This window comes from Loxodonta africana, chromosome 9 (assembly GCF_030014295.1).
Source record: "Loxodonta africana isolate mLoxAfr1 chromosome 9, mLoxAfr1.hap2, whole genome shotgun sequence".
Lineage (NCBI taxonomy): Eukaryota > Metazoa > Chordata > Mammalia > Proboscidea > Elephantidae > Loxodonta > Loxodonta africana.
Window position 1 is genome coordinate 111,558,051 of NC_087350.1, and position 15,159 is coordinate 111,573,209.

General features: G+C 41.0%; 1 protein-coding gene across 1 annotated transcript in view; it reads left to right on the plus strand.

Annotated features, from left to right (window-relative positions):
- The window catches only part of PLGRKT (plasminogen receptor with a C-terminal lysine), a 43,131-nt gene extending 28,173 nt beyond the window's left edge, over positions 1–14,958 (plus strand). Inside the window, exons 3-5 of the mRNA XM_003407356.4 lie at positions 10,002–10,132; positions 10,869–10,978; positions 14,554–14,958. Of these exons, the coding sequence (XP_003407404.1) occupies positions 10,002–10,132; positions 10,869–10,978; positions 14,554–14,675 (363 nt within the window). The 3' untranslated portion in view covers positions 14,676–14,958. The remainder of the gene's footprint in view (positions 1–10,001; positions 10,133–10,868; positions 10,979–14,553) is intronic.
- Positions 14,959–15,159: the final 201 nt, after the last annotated feature.

Consider the following 15,159-nt stretch of genomic DNA (forward strand, 5'->3'; position numbering starts at 1 on the left):
GATCTGATCTAAACCAGAACTCTGCAAATATTATCTTACGTAGAATCAAATCGTTATATCATATAAATCAGGTCACCACTTTGTTGATTATTCTCTGCTTGACCCCTCTCCCCACCCCACTCAGATTCATTCTCTGCCCTTCAGTGCCCTCCCTTTCCCTGTGCTCTGGGAGTCAGCACTACATTTCCCAGGCTGCCTTGTGCTCTGGTTTCTGGTTGGGATCAGCTAGTGTGTGTGGAGTATGGAAGAGAGGAGGTTGGGGATGTGGATCTTTGTGGTGGCTGGGGTCTTATAGCCACAGCTCCTTTCAGGCAGCACTTCTTCCACAGCTCCAGCTCTTATTGGGCTCAGGCTAATACTCTTTCCTCCCCTTTTCCCTTCTGACATGATTTATTTTTTTATTTTTTATTGATCTTTAAATGAAGGTTTATAGAAGAAACTAGTTTCTCATCAAACAGTTAGTACACACATTGTTGTATGACATTGGTTAACAACCCCATGGCATGTCAACACTCTCCCTTCTCAACCCTGGGTTCCCTATTACCAGCTTTCGTGTTCCCTCCTGCCTTCCAGTCCCTGCCCCAGGGATGGTGCACCCCTTTAGTCTTGTTTTGTTCCATGGGCCTGTTCAATCTCTGGACTAATCTTTCCCTTGTGTCTTTAGTTTTCTTCATTCTTCCTTGCTCCCGAAGGAGTGAGACCAGTGGAGTATCCCAGATGGCTACTCACAGGCTTTTAAGAACGCAGACACTACTTATAAGAGTAGAATGTAGAACATTTTCTTTATAAACTATGTTATGCCAATTGAGCCAGATGTTCGCCGAGCCCATGGTCTCCAGAGCCCTTAGCTCAGCAATTTGGTCCCTCAGGGAGTTTGGATGTATCTGTGGAGCTTCCACGACCGTGCCTTGTATGGTTTGTGCTGGCTTCTCCAGCATTGTGTACTGTCTTACCCTTCACCAAAGTTACCACTTATCTATTGTCTATTAAATGTTTTTCCATTCCAACCGCTGGCCCCCCCCGACCTTGTAACCGTCAAAGATTGTTTCTTTTTGTATGTAAACCTTTTCATGAGTTTTTATAGTAGTGGTCTCATACAATATTTGTCCTTTTGTGATTGACTTATTTTACTCAGCATAATGCCCTCCAGATGCATCCATGTTATGAGAGGCTTTACAGATTCATCATTGTTCTTTAGTGTTGTGTAATACTGCATTGTGTGTATGTACCACAGTTTGTTTATCCATTCATCTGTTGATTTCTTTATATTTTTGATGGGCTTCTGTTAATTTCCATGAGTTGGACATCATAACTGTCTATCGATGCCTATTGCACAGAGTGGATAGTGGAACACTAAACTTTTATTCTTAAAATGGTATACTTAAATACTTTTATCAGTCACCAAAAACAACCTAATAAATCACCAGCCTCAGTGTATCTTGGCTTGAGGACAGTACAGCTGGACAAAGCAGGAGTACCACCGAACATATCAGGACACCTTTGGGGCTGGCTGCCTGCTTTGTTTCTTCGTTGAATTGTAGTGAAGGCCCAGCCCTATTCTTGCTTTAAGGCCACAGACCCTGTCCTTCACTCTGGAGGACAGTCTCAAAAATGTATGTCACTGATCCCAGGACAATGTGGAGAAAGCCAAGCTGGATCAACACCCGTTTATCACTGCTTGTGACCAAGAAATGCCCAATGTGGCATTGTCTCTGTACCCCGCAACACAGCTCATTACATGTGACAAACTAGTTTTGCAAAATTTTCGGATGTGAAACCATAGTGGGCTACCCTCATGAAAAATATTGTGAGAATCCAGGTGAAACAATCAGTGCAGTAGCTTTATGACTTCTTTCTATTATCTTAGCTTTTATCCTTCAGGCAGTGTCTTTGAACATCTTGGTTATTTTGCCCTCAATAACCAAATGTCATAAATTCATATTGCTTCAAAGACAAGCAGTCTTATTTTGATCATTTAAAGTCACATTGCATCACCAAAAGTTGCCTCAAATCAATGATTTTATATAAAATTCATGATAGTTTAAGCCCACACATTTATTAAATATCACTGGAGTCAAATCTTTAAGGACCTTGGTGGCCCAAATCGGTCTGGCCAAGTAGTTTGTGGCTGTTAGTATGTGCTATATATCTTTCAACTCCTGTTCTTGGAAAATACTGCTGTTTCGATATTTAAGGTGTAATGTCCTGCTAGTGCAAAGAACAATTACAGTTTTCTGACACCTCAGCATTTATGTTAGTAAATTAAAAGTATATACATTTTTAAGATTTAGTCATTTTGTATTTCAGAAACATTTAAAAATCCCCCCCCCCCCCATTGTCCCCACTTGATGTGAGAGGCAAAAGGCAGCAGGGACGTAGATTTGACTTGCCCTTTGTTTCCTGCATCCTGGGCTTGTCTTTTCACACGTTATCTCTGACTCTTGCCACAGCCTTGCAAGGTGGGTGTTACTGGGCACCTTTTACAGGTGAGGAAGCTGCAGCTTAGAGGAGTCCCATGGTAAACAGGTAGCTGGTACCTGAAGGAGCCAAGTTCCTCCTGCTCCAAAGCTGTGAAGCCCAACCTGACTTACTGAATTCAGGGTCCCACATAGAATGAGCAGTCTTTGTAGAGGAAAGGTGAGAAAGATGATGGAATAGTCTTTACATTCTGCCCTTGGACTCCATGGGGATAGAGGCCAGGCGGGAAGGGTCTGCAGACCCTGTGTCTCCCTTTCTGACTCTCCCAACCTGATATTACACTGTCGGCCCCTCCCATGATCTTTCAGATTCTGAAGTTGGCTCAGTGTCCTGCCACCTTGATCAGTACTGACAAAGGTGTCAGAAGACCCTGGTGCTTCCCTGGTGGTTCCATGGTTTTGCAGAGCTGATTTTACATGGAAAAGGCAAACAAACAAAAAACCCATAAATAAGGACTTAACTAGGTACGTAATTGACAGCTGGCTGGGATTTTAAACAAAAATACTCATAACTTCCTCCTAACCTGAGACAGATGAGGGTTGGCACCTGGGTTTCAGAACCTTCTGGACACTAGTCCTCCTTGGTTCCTCTGGCTTCGCTCGATTTCCTCAGTGTGTCCCTGACCCCAAAGATACCTTCCTGGGGGTTTTACCTTTCAGGCCCTTGGAAGCTTCATGCTGCCCTGAATTCCCCCTTGATACTTCTCCTCTGTCAGTGAAGGTAAGTTTCACCTACTGTGAAGCTAGTTTCTCCACTTAATCTTTATAATGGCCCAGGTCACTAGGGAGGATGCCATCTTATCGCGCTTATCTCATCGTGGAGTGGGTGCCAGGATGCCTTCCCTCCAGGAGCCAGAAGCAAACACCCATCTTTTCTGTTTTCCTCACTGTGCTCACTTTGGGTCACCCACTGCATTCCCATCCCCTTCTGAGAGCTTCCAGAGAGTGGACTTTCTCCAAGGCAGAGGGGATGGGTACATCTAGGCCTAAGCAATCAGGGTTCCCCTAGATCAGTCTCTCCTCTCTGCTCACTCCCAAGGTTCTCTCAGGTAACTCATTACTCAGATGTCAAAGGAAACTGTGACCATCTTCCCAAAGTCTATTAATTACCCCTCAAAGCACATGCTGTTTTATACATACTGAGAAGTGTGTCCCTGACAACCAGGAGCTGGCTCGCACTCAGAGCTAGGCCTTGACATTCTCCTGTTGAACATGAGTAATTTTCAAAGGTCACCCATATGACAAGGGCATGCTGTGACTGTGATAGTTCACAGAAAAACAAACAAAAACCAAAAAACACTCTAGAATCATGTCAGAACACCGACAAAAATATAAACATTGTCCAAATCACAGAAATGGCCAAGCACCACCTCTTTCGCCATCCTGACTAATTCAACTGCTATGGCATTTTTCCTACTTACCACTTTAGCCTGCTTTGTTCCTGCTGCCTTCTAGATAAGACTTCAGATATCCAGTCATGGAATCACTCCTACTTCCTGACAGCACCCAATCCAGAGCATCTTTGAAATCTCCCCCAAATCACCAAACAGCCCATGTCCTATATTGTCCTTTCTGATACCTCTTCCTGAGAACTCCCCACAGCCACCCATGATGTCTGTCTGCATCATTGCAGTAAATCAGTAAACCTAACTTTTTTGGCTACAAGTGTGCCCTGGTGCTCTTTAGCTGAAGGTATTGACAATACCATAATAATATATTCAACATCTAATACTGTTTAGCACTTGCTCTGTGCCAAACTGTGTTTTTAGCTCTTTGCATATATTAAGACATTGTTACAAGCTATGAGATAGGTACTATTAGTCTTCCCTTTTTGTAGATGATGAAACTGAAACACAGAGAGGTTAAGTAAGTATCAGTCCTGTTTCCTCATTCTAGCACAAGTTTGGGCAGGCTGTAAACCATGGAACAGGGCCAAGAAAACCATTCATTTATCTATCATCTTTAGGATCAGGGATGACTGAGGGCTAGGCTAGTTCTCTGTGGCTATTCCACACGGGAGAAAGAAAGATCCTCTGTACTTGTTCTTTTTAAGCCAAAAACCTCAAGGGCTGGGGGGAAGAGTGAACGAGCCAGCCGGTTTATGGAGGACTTTCACTTTCCTCACTGTGAAAGTATGATCCCTTGCTAAGAACAGTGAGTTTATATAGGCTCTTTCTTTTTGTTATATTCTCCATATATCCTGTGATAGTTGTTGAGTACTTACAACATGACAAAGGCATTGCTGATTCAGTGGTAGAATTTTCATTTTGAAGAGGGAGAACTGGGTTCAGTTCCCAGCCAATGGCCCTCATGCACAGCGACCATTATGTGTCAGTGGAGACTTGCACGGCTGTGATATAAACAGGTTTCAGCAAGAGCTTCCAGACTAAGACTGTGAAGAAAGGCCTGATGACCTTCTGAAAACCAGCCAGTGAAAACTCTACGGATCACAGTGGTCTGATCTGCAACCAATCATGGGATGGCACAGGACTGGGTGGCATTTCATTCTGTTGTGCTGGGGTCACCATGAGCTGGGGCCCGACTCTGTGGCAGCTAACAACAATGTCACAGGCATGACTTTAGATGCCCAGAGATCACCAGTGAGCTTGTAATACACTGGGCCTTAAGTTCCAGTTCTCAGGCCTTATCTCATTCAACCTCACTGATCACTCACAGCATTCCTCACTTGTTTTCTGGGAACCCACGCCTCTTGTTTCTCCTTCTACCTCCCTGACCAGGCCTTCTCAGTCTCCTTTGCCTCCTCCTCTCCCTGACTTCTGCACATTCATGGAGTGGCCCTGGCTCAGACGCAGTCCTCTTCTCTGTCTGTACTCACTTCCTATGGAAACTCATCCAGTCTCATCATTTCAAATACCACTTCTCTAGCCTAGACTCTGTCCATATAAACTCCACTATCTGGTTGTCCATACAAACTCCAGTATTTGTCCAGTATATGCTCCAGACTGAATATTAAACTGTCTACTTGACATATCCACTTGGATGACAACGAACACCTCAAGCTAACATGTCTATAACATAACACTTCCTTTTCACCCCATTCAATCTGCTTATCCTCCAGTCTTCCCCACCTCTGCCAGTGGCACACTGTGCTGTGCTCTTGCCTTCATCCTGGGAGTCAGCTCTTCCTTTTCTCCTCTTCTCGCATTCCTCTATCCAATCCATTAGCAAATTATGTTTAGCTCTAAATTCCAAGGCAGCCCTTTCTCACCTCCATTGCCATCACCCTGTTCCAAACCCTCATCTCTTGCCTGGATTACTACTGTAGCTCCTAACTGCCCTCTCTGTTTCTACTCTTGTTCCTCCACAATCTTTTTTTTTTTTTTTTATATTGACATTTACTAATGAAGTGTGTTCAGTCTTAAAGGAAGAGTTCAATGAATTGCTGCATATATATTCCTGTATAGTTATTATCTGACCAGTATATAGAATGTTTCCAGCCCCCCAAAGGGGCTTCCTTCTGCCCCTCCCACTGCTAAAGGCAACCACTGTTCAGACCACTATCCCCATAAGTTAGTTTTGCCTATTTAATGTTTTATATGTAGGAGATCATAAAGTATGTACTCCTGTGTCTGTTCCCCTCCCCCCCATTCAGTATTGTCTGTAAAATTCATTCACATTGTTGATTGTAGCAATAATTTCTTCTTTTCCCATGCTTTGGAATATTCCACTGTATGAATGGACCATAATTTATTTATTCATTCTATAGTTGATGGACCTGTGGATTGATTCCAGTTTGGGTCTGTTATATTTCTCTTATGTATGTATGCATTTTAAGTATATGTATGTATACACACATACCTGCCTACGTATGATAGGTGATAGACTGAGAGAATAGATGTGCATATACATTTCTATGAATATATATACACACACATGCACATGATTAGTCACAAGTGATTAGTTTATCTGAGAGATTGAATTTTTAATTGTATTTAATTTTAATTTAAATAGCTACATATGGCTAGTGGCTACCATATTGGACAGCACACCTCTTTAGTAGTTTTGGATGCCTGCCAGGTTAAGACAATTTTCTTTACTCTTTTTCCACATTTTCTCTTTCAAGTAAAATTTGTAATGAGTTTGTCAAGTTAATAAGATAATTCCTGATAGGATTCTGATTGGGAGTTATTCCTGGATATTATATATTGTTTTTAATATTGTGAATAGTTTTTAATGGTTTCCGGGATATAGAAAACCTTGGATATTTGTATGTTTACCTTAAATCCAGCCATCTTGTTAAATATCTATTGATCCGAATCATTTTTCAGTTTATTGTTTTACAATTTTTTTTTTTAATACACAATCATTATTAACTTCTTTAATTTCTACATTTATAGCTCTGTGGTAAGAAAACATGGTCTATGTGGTTTATACCTTGGGGATTTATTGTGATGTCATACAATGTTCCTAGAATATTTGTAAAAAATATGTTTTTCTCTGTTTTATTGGGTACACATATTATGAAGCTTATTGACTGACTGGTTCAAATCCTCAGTAGCTGGCTGACTAAATAAAATATGGTAACACAAGGAAGAGGCACCATGAAGGGGTTAAGAGTAGAGAAAATATTTTCACTACATAAAACTGCTGCTGCTTTTCCTGCACACACATCACTTCCCTCTAGAACCAGAGGCATGTTAAAAAAAGAAAGAGAGCCTTGATGGCACAGTGATTAAGAGCTCGGCTGCTAACCAAAAGCTCGGCAGTTCGAATCCACCAGCTGCTCCTTGGAAACTGCATAGGGCAGTTCTGCTCTTGTGTAGGATCACTATGAGTTGGAATCAACTCGGCAGCAATAGGTTTGTTTGGTTTTCTTTTATGTGCGTAATCACACCCAGGTGGCGTAGTGGTTAAGAGCTACGGCTGCTAATCAAAAGGTTGGCAGTTTGAATCCACCAGGTGCTCCTTGGAAACTCTTTGGGGCAGTTGGACTCTGACCTATAGGGTTGCTATGAGCTGGAATCGACTCAATGGCAGTGGGTTTGGTTTTGGTTTGGTATAAGAAAATTCATAAAATCCCGATATTAAAAGTCTCATAAAAAATCCGAGTCTCATAAAGAAATAACCCTATGATTTTGGTACCGGCATTATCCCCAGTTTACAGATGAGATAAATGAGGCTTAGGCATGCTGTGACTCATGCAAGGTCACACAGCCAAGAAGCGACTGATGGAGCCACATCTGGGGAACTGTGGGAGGCCAGCATGACCGAAATAGTGATGCATGTTGAGAAGGGCCATGGTGGAAAATGAGGCTGGCCAGGGGCACAAACCTAGTCCAGAGGTTGGGAAGGCAGAGCAGGGTATTTCTACTTGTGACAGAAAACAAAATCATTGGAAGTTTCTCAGCAGGGGAGTGACTGGAATAGAATTGGTGTTTTTAAATGATCGGTCCTGCATTATTATATCTATTTATGTCAAAGAATAACAACTTGCTTTTACTGAGCCCTTACTAAGTTTCTGCTCTAAGACATCACATCACATCACGTGTATTTGCTCATGTAATCCTCATAACAACCCTTTAAGGTAGGTACTGTCATTTGCACCATTTGACAGATGAGAATACTGAGGCACACAGAGATGCAAGAACTTGCCAAGAGTCACATAGCCTGCAAGCGTTGGAGCCAGGCTTCAAGTGCAGGCAGTCAGGCCCCAGTTCCAGAGTCTCAACCTCTGGACAACAGTGCTTTTGTTACTATAAGGCTAGACATAAGTAGGAAGGACTAGAGGTGGGAGGCTAGCTGAGGGGCTGTTGTAATAGCCAGGGTCTGAGTTGAAAGGACTTGGATTTTAGGGGAGGCAGCAAGAATGGGGAAAAGGGGCAAATTCAAAAAGAATGGCTGAAATTTATGGACTAACTAGATAAACTAGATACTCGGAGACAAAGAAGTGAGCACCAACCAGGGGAAACAGAAGCACCTGGGCCAGGTGATTTGCTCTTAGGGCATTTGATCAAGTTCCAGGCTGGCTTGGCTACCACCTCTGCTCTCTTGGGTGCTGCTGATCCTCAGAGATCCAGCCAGCTTCCCCAGCTGGCCCCAGGCTCATATTCTCTACCCAGCTGTCTGCTATGTGGTCCCCTCACCCTAGGTTTTCGTGTCTCTCTGGTAGGCCGCCTGTTTTATATTTTCAGTCACCATCTGTGCCCCTCTCCAGGTGACATGGGGGTCTTTTAGATTTTCTCCACACCCCGTGGCAGATGAGGGAGACAGGCGGCCTCTCTCAGGCATGCCCTATGCCGGTATCTGCCCTGCCACCATTTCTGCTCTACTGTAGCAGCCCCCCGCCAGGATTCTGCTCAGGAAGCAAGGCCTTAAGTCTCTGTCTGCTGACCTTCAGAGCCACCCGAGGTTTCCATCACATCCCCTGGGGCAGAAACCCCCAAGGGGCCAATGAGCCAAACCCCGTGCTTACATCTAAACTCTGTTCTCTTCTCCCAGTTCCTTCCAACAGCAGAAGGAGAGCATAGGAGGAAACCATGTCACAGTATTACTCATTATTCCCCACCCTCTGGTTGACATTATAAATTCCATGTTCATTGTCTTCCAGGCTTTCCTAAGGACTGCAGAGCCAAGATTTTAGAACAAAAAACAAACAAAAAAAATTTTTTTTCTAACTCAAGAATCCAACTCTTTCAAAATAATGGATTTGAGTTTTCAGAATGTTGCTTATCCTGTGTATTTTTAAAAAATCCATTAAGAAATTCAGCCCCCTCCTGTGTTCAGGGCTGCGTATGCACCCTGTCCCAAAGCAGACAAAGCCACAAGCTGAAGTGGTAGAAGAAAACAAAAATGTAAACAATGAAAAATATCTGCGGATATCTCAATACCCTTCTACCATTGTATCAAGGAGACTTGGTGGTGCGACAGTTAATGGCTTGGCTGCTAATGGAAAGGTTGGCAATTTGAACCCATCTAGCAACTTTGTGGGATAAAGGCCTGGCGATCTGCTCTGATAAAGATTACAGCCAAGAAAACCCTATGGGGCAGTTCCACTCTGTCACATGGCGTCACTATGAGTCTAAAATTGACTCAAAGGCAACTAAGAACAACACCATCTTATCATGGTAATGACATGGACTTGATACTTCAAATAAATTTCAATTTGGAGTTGGATAGATTCAGAAGGCAAGATGATTTCTGTTTAAGTGGTGATAAAGGCCAGTGTGATGTATCTGCATTTAAAAGCCCTTAGATCTTCCTTCACATGTAATCAAAAAAGCTGGTATATATCTGGGCTTGGGTAGAAAAGCCAGGCTGCATGTAGTAAAGACTGAACGCTGCAGAAACAGAATATCGGCGTCTGTTCTGTACATACTCCAGAAAGATTCCAATGTCAAGACGATACTTGAGGACTTTAGTCAAAGTCTATTGAAATTAAAAAAGAAAGAAAAATGATCAAAGCTATTGAAGAATGAAAATCTACTGGAAAGGAAGCGGATTATCAACTCTGTGCTCAGATTCAAAAGATGAGTAACCACACTTTGTCTTTTGTTCTGTCCCCAGCTGGAAAGGCAACTAATAATGCAGAATGAAATCAGAGAAAGACAAATGGCCATGCAGGTGGCTTGGTCTCGGGAGTTCTTCAAATATTTTGGAACTTTTTTTGGCATTGCAGCCATCTCTTTAACAGCCGGGTATGTTTGCTATTTACTTTAAAATTTTCTTAAGTACGTCTTGTTTTGTGTTTGCTGTTTTCATATTATATTAAATTGGTCAGAATCAGATTTTGGTCCACATTGCGTATAGGTAAACAAAGTAACCCCTCAAAGACTTGCTAGATCTCTGTAAAACCAGGGTAGTAGTATTTAATACTGCTTTTAGTTTCTTAGGTTTCTTCTAGCCTTTTCTCCATTTTATAAGTTAGAGGACTTCTTGGTCACCAAAATAGGGTAAGGCCTCCACAAGTTTATCTCTGCAGTATCTGAGAAGTAGATATCAATTCATTATCCATTTTAAAATGGGGAATCTGAGCCTTGAAGTCAATTAAAGATGAACAAGTTATAGACCTTGCCCTTGAGAACTGCAGAATCTGGTGACTGGCTCTGAGGAGGAAAACCCTACTTCCGTAGAAACCTCAAATGAATTAAGTAATTTTTGAGATGGATGATATTCTTCCAAAAAACAGGTAATTTTTTTTTTTTTTTTTACTGAGCATAGAGATATATGGGGACTTGGTGGCAAAGCAGTTAAGAGCTCAGGCTGCCAGCCAAAAGTTCTGCAGTTCGAATCCACCAGTGGCTCCTTGGAAACTCTGTGGGCCAGTTCTACTCTGTTCTACAGGGTTGCTATGAGTTGGAATCGACTCAATGGCACACAACAACAACATAGAGATAAATGTTTACAGGTTATTTCTTTTTGTTCTTGAAACAGAGCAATAAAAAGGAAGAAGCCAGCCTTCCTCTTACCCATTGTTCCATTAAGCTTTATTCTCACCTATCAGTATGACTTGGGCTATGGAACACTTCTGCAAAGAATGAAAGGTATGTCTCTGATAAACCAGACTATTTCCTGAACCAGTGATCTCCCCCTTTTGACCCCTTGACTTAGGAATTCCTGATTCTGAAAAGACCCTCTCCCTGAGTCTCCCAATCACCAGCCCTTCTCCTCCCTCACAGAGTGGTTTGCTGGAGCCAGCTCATACCAGGTTGTGAGAAGTGATGGCTAAATTTTCAGAGATTTTGTAAGCTGGCTGTTAACCACAGTTGTTACTAAATATTAAATTATATAAAAATGCAATTAAATAAATTATTAAGAAATTAAATTAAATTATATTAAAACAAAGCTAATACTCAGAAATCATGAGTTTCTAATTATTTTACTTACACTTAGATTATTTATGTCTATTGTATCCATGTGGTAGAACTGCAATTACAATATTCAGCTACGATAGCATATAGCTACAACTCTGCCTTCAGGGATGTCCTATTGGTAGACTGAAGTTGGTCATGATGAGAGTATTTACACTGTGGAGATCTGAAAATGTTACAGATCAGGGCTTGATTTATTGTTTTGCTGATTGTCTAGACCAGGGGTCAGCAAACTACGACCTGCAGATCAGCCTCCTGTTTTTGAAAATAAAGTTTTACTAGAACACAGCCATGAACATCCCTGTATGTATTGTCTATGACTGCTTTCTCACTACAATGACAAGAGTTGAGTTATTGCAGCAGTAAAAAGTAAGGCACCAAAAGTCAAAAATATTTACTGTCTGGTCATTTAAGGAAGTTTGCCAACCCATGGTGTACACTTAAGAAAGTGGTGAGCAAGATGCCGATTAAAATTGAAAGTGAGTCGTGTCTGTAGCCATCACAGACCTTTTTTTTTTTCTTGTGTGCGCGTAGTACAAAAAATTGAGAAAATGTTCTTCCAATATTTGGAAACTGTAATCTGATTCTGCAAAAAGAAAAAAGGCTTATACCACTGTTAAACAAGTGACGTGCCAACACACATCTTCCTTGTTTCACTTTGTCCCGCTCACTAGTGTCAGCAAAACTTCAGCCATCATTCATGTTGGAACTGTACTCTTGCCAACTGCCACCTTAGTTTGGCTTCGAATACACGAGTTCAAGAAAAACGAAGGAAAGTGTTCTGTGAGAATCAATCTGCTCTATGGGATTTATAATGAAGTGCCTCATAATTAGTATTTGTAAGTTGTGTGCTATATGTACTTTGTATCAGGAAAATTTATAAATAACTTACGTACATAATAAACTTCTGTACCTTTTTTGTATTTTTTTGGAGACCTGTTTGTTAAACATTCACCAGCACACTGCTCTCACAGAACCCTGGCTCTTCCTGCCCTGTAAGATGGAGCTGCTGCCACAGCAGCCTCTCTTGTCCCAGGGAGCTAGAGTCCGCCAGTACTCTAGACTATCCATGCCCCCCAAATTCTTGCCACTTCTCTGGGAACTGCACTGTCATGGGGATCTCTATGTCCTTACTTCTCTCTAGAGCACATTGGGAACAGTGCTTCCCCAAGCCTTCATCTTTGCCAGCCTGTCCTCTCCTGGGATATGGGCCCATCATTATCCTTGAAGCCGTGTTTGTTATAGTTTGCAATGGGAAAGAAGGAGGCACAGACCCCTCTCCAGGTTGAGAAGTAGGGAGTAAGACATCACGTTCCTCCTTAAAAATTCCTGTTTGAAAATGAAAAGGCATTTTCCACATGGAACCTATGTCAAAATGTCCATTTGGGCCAGGTATTATTGGTATCATAACCAAAACCAAACCAAACCTGGTGCTGTTGATTCAATTTCAACTTATACTGGCCCTATAGCACAGAGTAGAACTGCCCCATAGGGTTTCCAAAGAGTGGCTGGTTGATTTGAACTACATACATTTCGGTTAGCAGCTGAAATCCTAACCACTGCACCACCAGGGCTCCACAGTTCATGTATATTATGGGCAAAACAGCCTTTTGTTGACAGCCTAAAAATTTATTTACAGCATTATTACTTTGGAGAAATATATTCCAACTTCTAAAACACTGAACTACAAATGAACTTCTGGAGTACAAACCCATTTTTAGCTGGGAACTAACTCTATACAACTGATCTACTATGTTAAAATTCATGTCAATAACCTGCTCTGTTTCACCATTATTCACCTGCTCAAGAATTCATGGATCTGAGCTTAACTGTGTGTCATTGTGTTTGTGGAGATTAGAATTCTCAGTTCCTCATAAAAATTAATATAAAATATAAAGAAATGTCAACCCTATTACACCACATTCACTTGATTGTAATTCTAACATAAAACAAATTTATTTCCTAGGAAAGTGTTGATTGTATATTTGGAAAGTAATTTTATTACAGGGACATCTAAGTCTACAGAATATAAAATTTCAAATTTCCAAGGCATGTTATGGGACTTTTCTGTGAAGCTTGTTACATTAGAAAGTTTAGGTTGTCGTTTTTTACCTGTTGAGTAGTGATGACTCCAAAAGATACAAGCTCTGTTTGACTGAATTTATCATCAGCCATTCAGTAAACATACACTGATATTTTCACATGGAAAACAGCTAGTCTATCATCAATGGACTGCCTAGTTATACACACTTTTGTAATGATTAGTACTTACTACTTAAGACTGAAGCAAAAAGGATGTTTGCAGATAGTCGAAGTACTTTTGTAATTCAAAAATAGCAGATTGCCTTATTATGTTTGGAGTATAAATCATAGGAGTATGCTAAAAGAGAAGTCCTCAAAGAAAACATTTGCCTTCCTTCCCAAGGCACCTTTATGAAATGTCAATAACGTGCATTACAATATAATTTTAAAATTTTTTTACAGATTCCTCTTCAACAATATTAAAAAAATAAGACAAAGTAGAATTGTCCCGTAGGGTTTCCAAGGAGCAGCTGGTGGATTTGAACTGCCAACCTTTTGGTTAGCAGCCAAGGTCTTAACCATGGTGCCACCAGCTCTTCAACAACAGCAGTTGGCAAATGTCACTAGGCTGAAGAAAATACTACATTATCTAGCTGTTGTTTGAAAGAGGAATTATTTACAGAAATAAACACACATGAGTGTGTGTTCAGACTAAAGAACACTCAATATTATTTGGGATGTTTTCCAGTTGATTTCTGATGAAAGATTAGTTTTCCTGAAAAATCAGAACTTCTGGTAAACTTTATTTTCTCTCATGACACTTAGGATATTAAGGAGAAATAGGAAGGGCTATACGTGGCTCTTCCACCTCAAAAACTTCCAAACACAACTAATACTACTGATCATCCTGACTTGTGTTCAAGGAAAAAAAAAAAAAAAATACTCATCTTGATTTCTTTCTCTCCTACATTTTAACATGCTGCTTTCTATCCAATAAAATCTCTGGCATCTGTTTTGTCACTCCAAGTCTTCAGAAGTCATGACTGTGTTGTTTCCTTTGGGAGGGGCGTCAATCACTGGAGGAAAATGGGTGAAATATTTATGAGATTTGGAGACATGCCTGCACACAGAGTGTTAGAGTTGTCACAGGATCATAGCAGTCATATCTTTTCACAAAACCCTGATGAGCTCTGTGTCACGTTGCCTATTTCTGTACTTTATTTAAGGTGAAGCGGAGAACATACTGGAAACAGAAAACAGCAAGTTGGAGTTGCCAAGAGGACTGATCACTTTTGAAAGCCTTGAAAAAGCCAGAAGGGAACAGAGTAAATTCTTCATAGACAAATGAAATCGTGTTTACCCACTGACTCGCAAAGCACAAAATTGTTAGCATGAATCATGGTTTCTATAATTTTTTAAATGCTCAAGATTTTGATATAATTGGTTTTATTGTAAAATATTAAAATGCAGAATGAGTTGTGTTAAACTATTTTAAAATAAAGTTTGTAACATTTGCCATAAAATCATGGAAGTACTCTAAATACCTTGCAGATTTCCTCTGTATGTGTTTGTAATGCAAATACCTAAGTGCAAAATTAATAAATTTTATTGTTTTGAATTCCCAGAGACAATGTCCTGCTGCCACTTCCCTGTCTTATGCACTTTTCCCGTCACACTTGTCTCCCACAGATGCTCCTGTTATTTGGATTTATCCCTGTGTCCTGTCCCCACATGTTTGAAGATGATGACCAGGCACAGTCCTGAGTGTTTTGTGTATATTAATTCATGTACTTGTCCCAGCAGTCTCATGAGATAGTTGACATATTATGAAT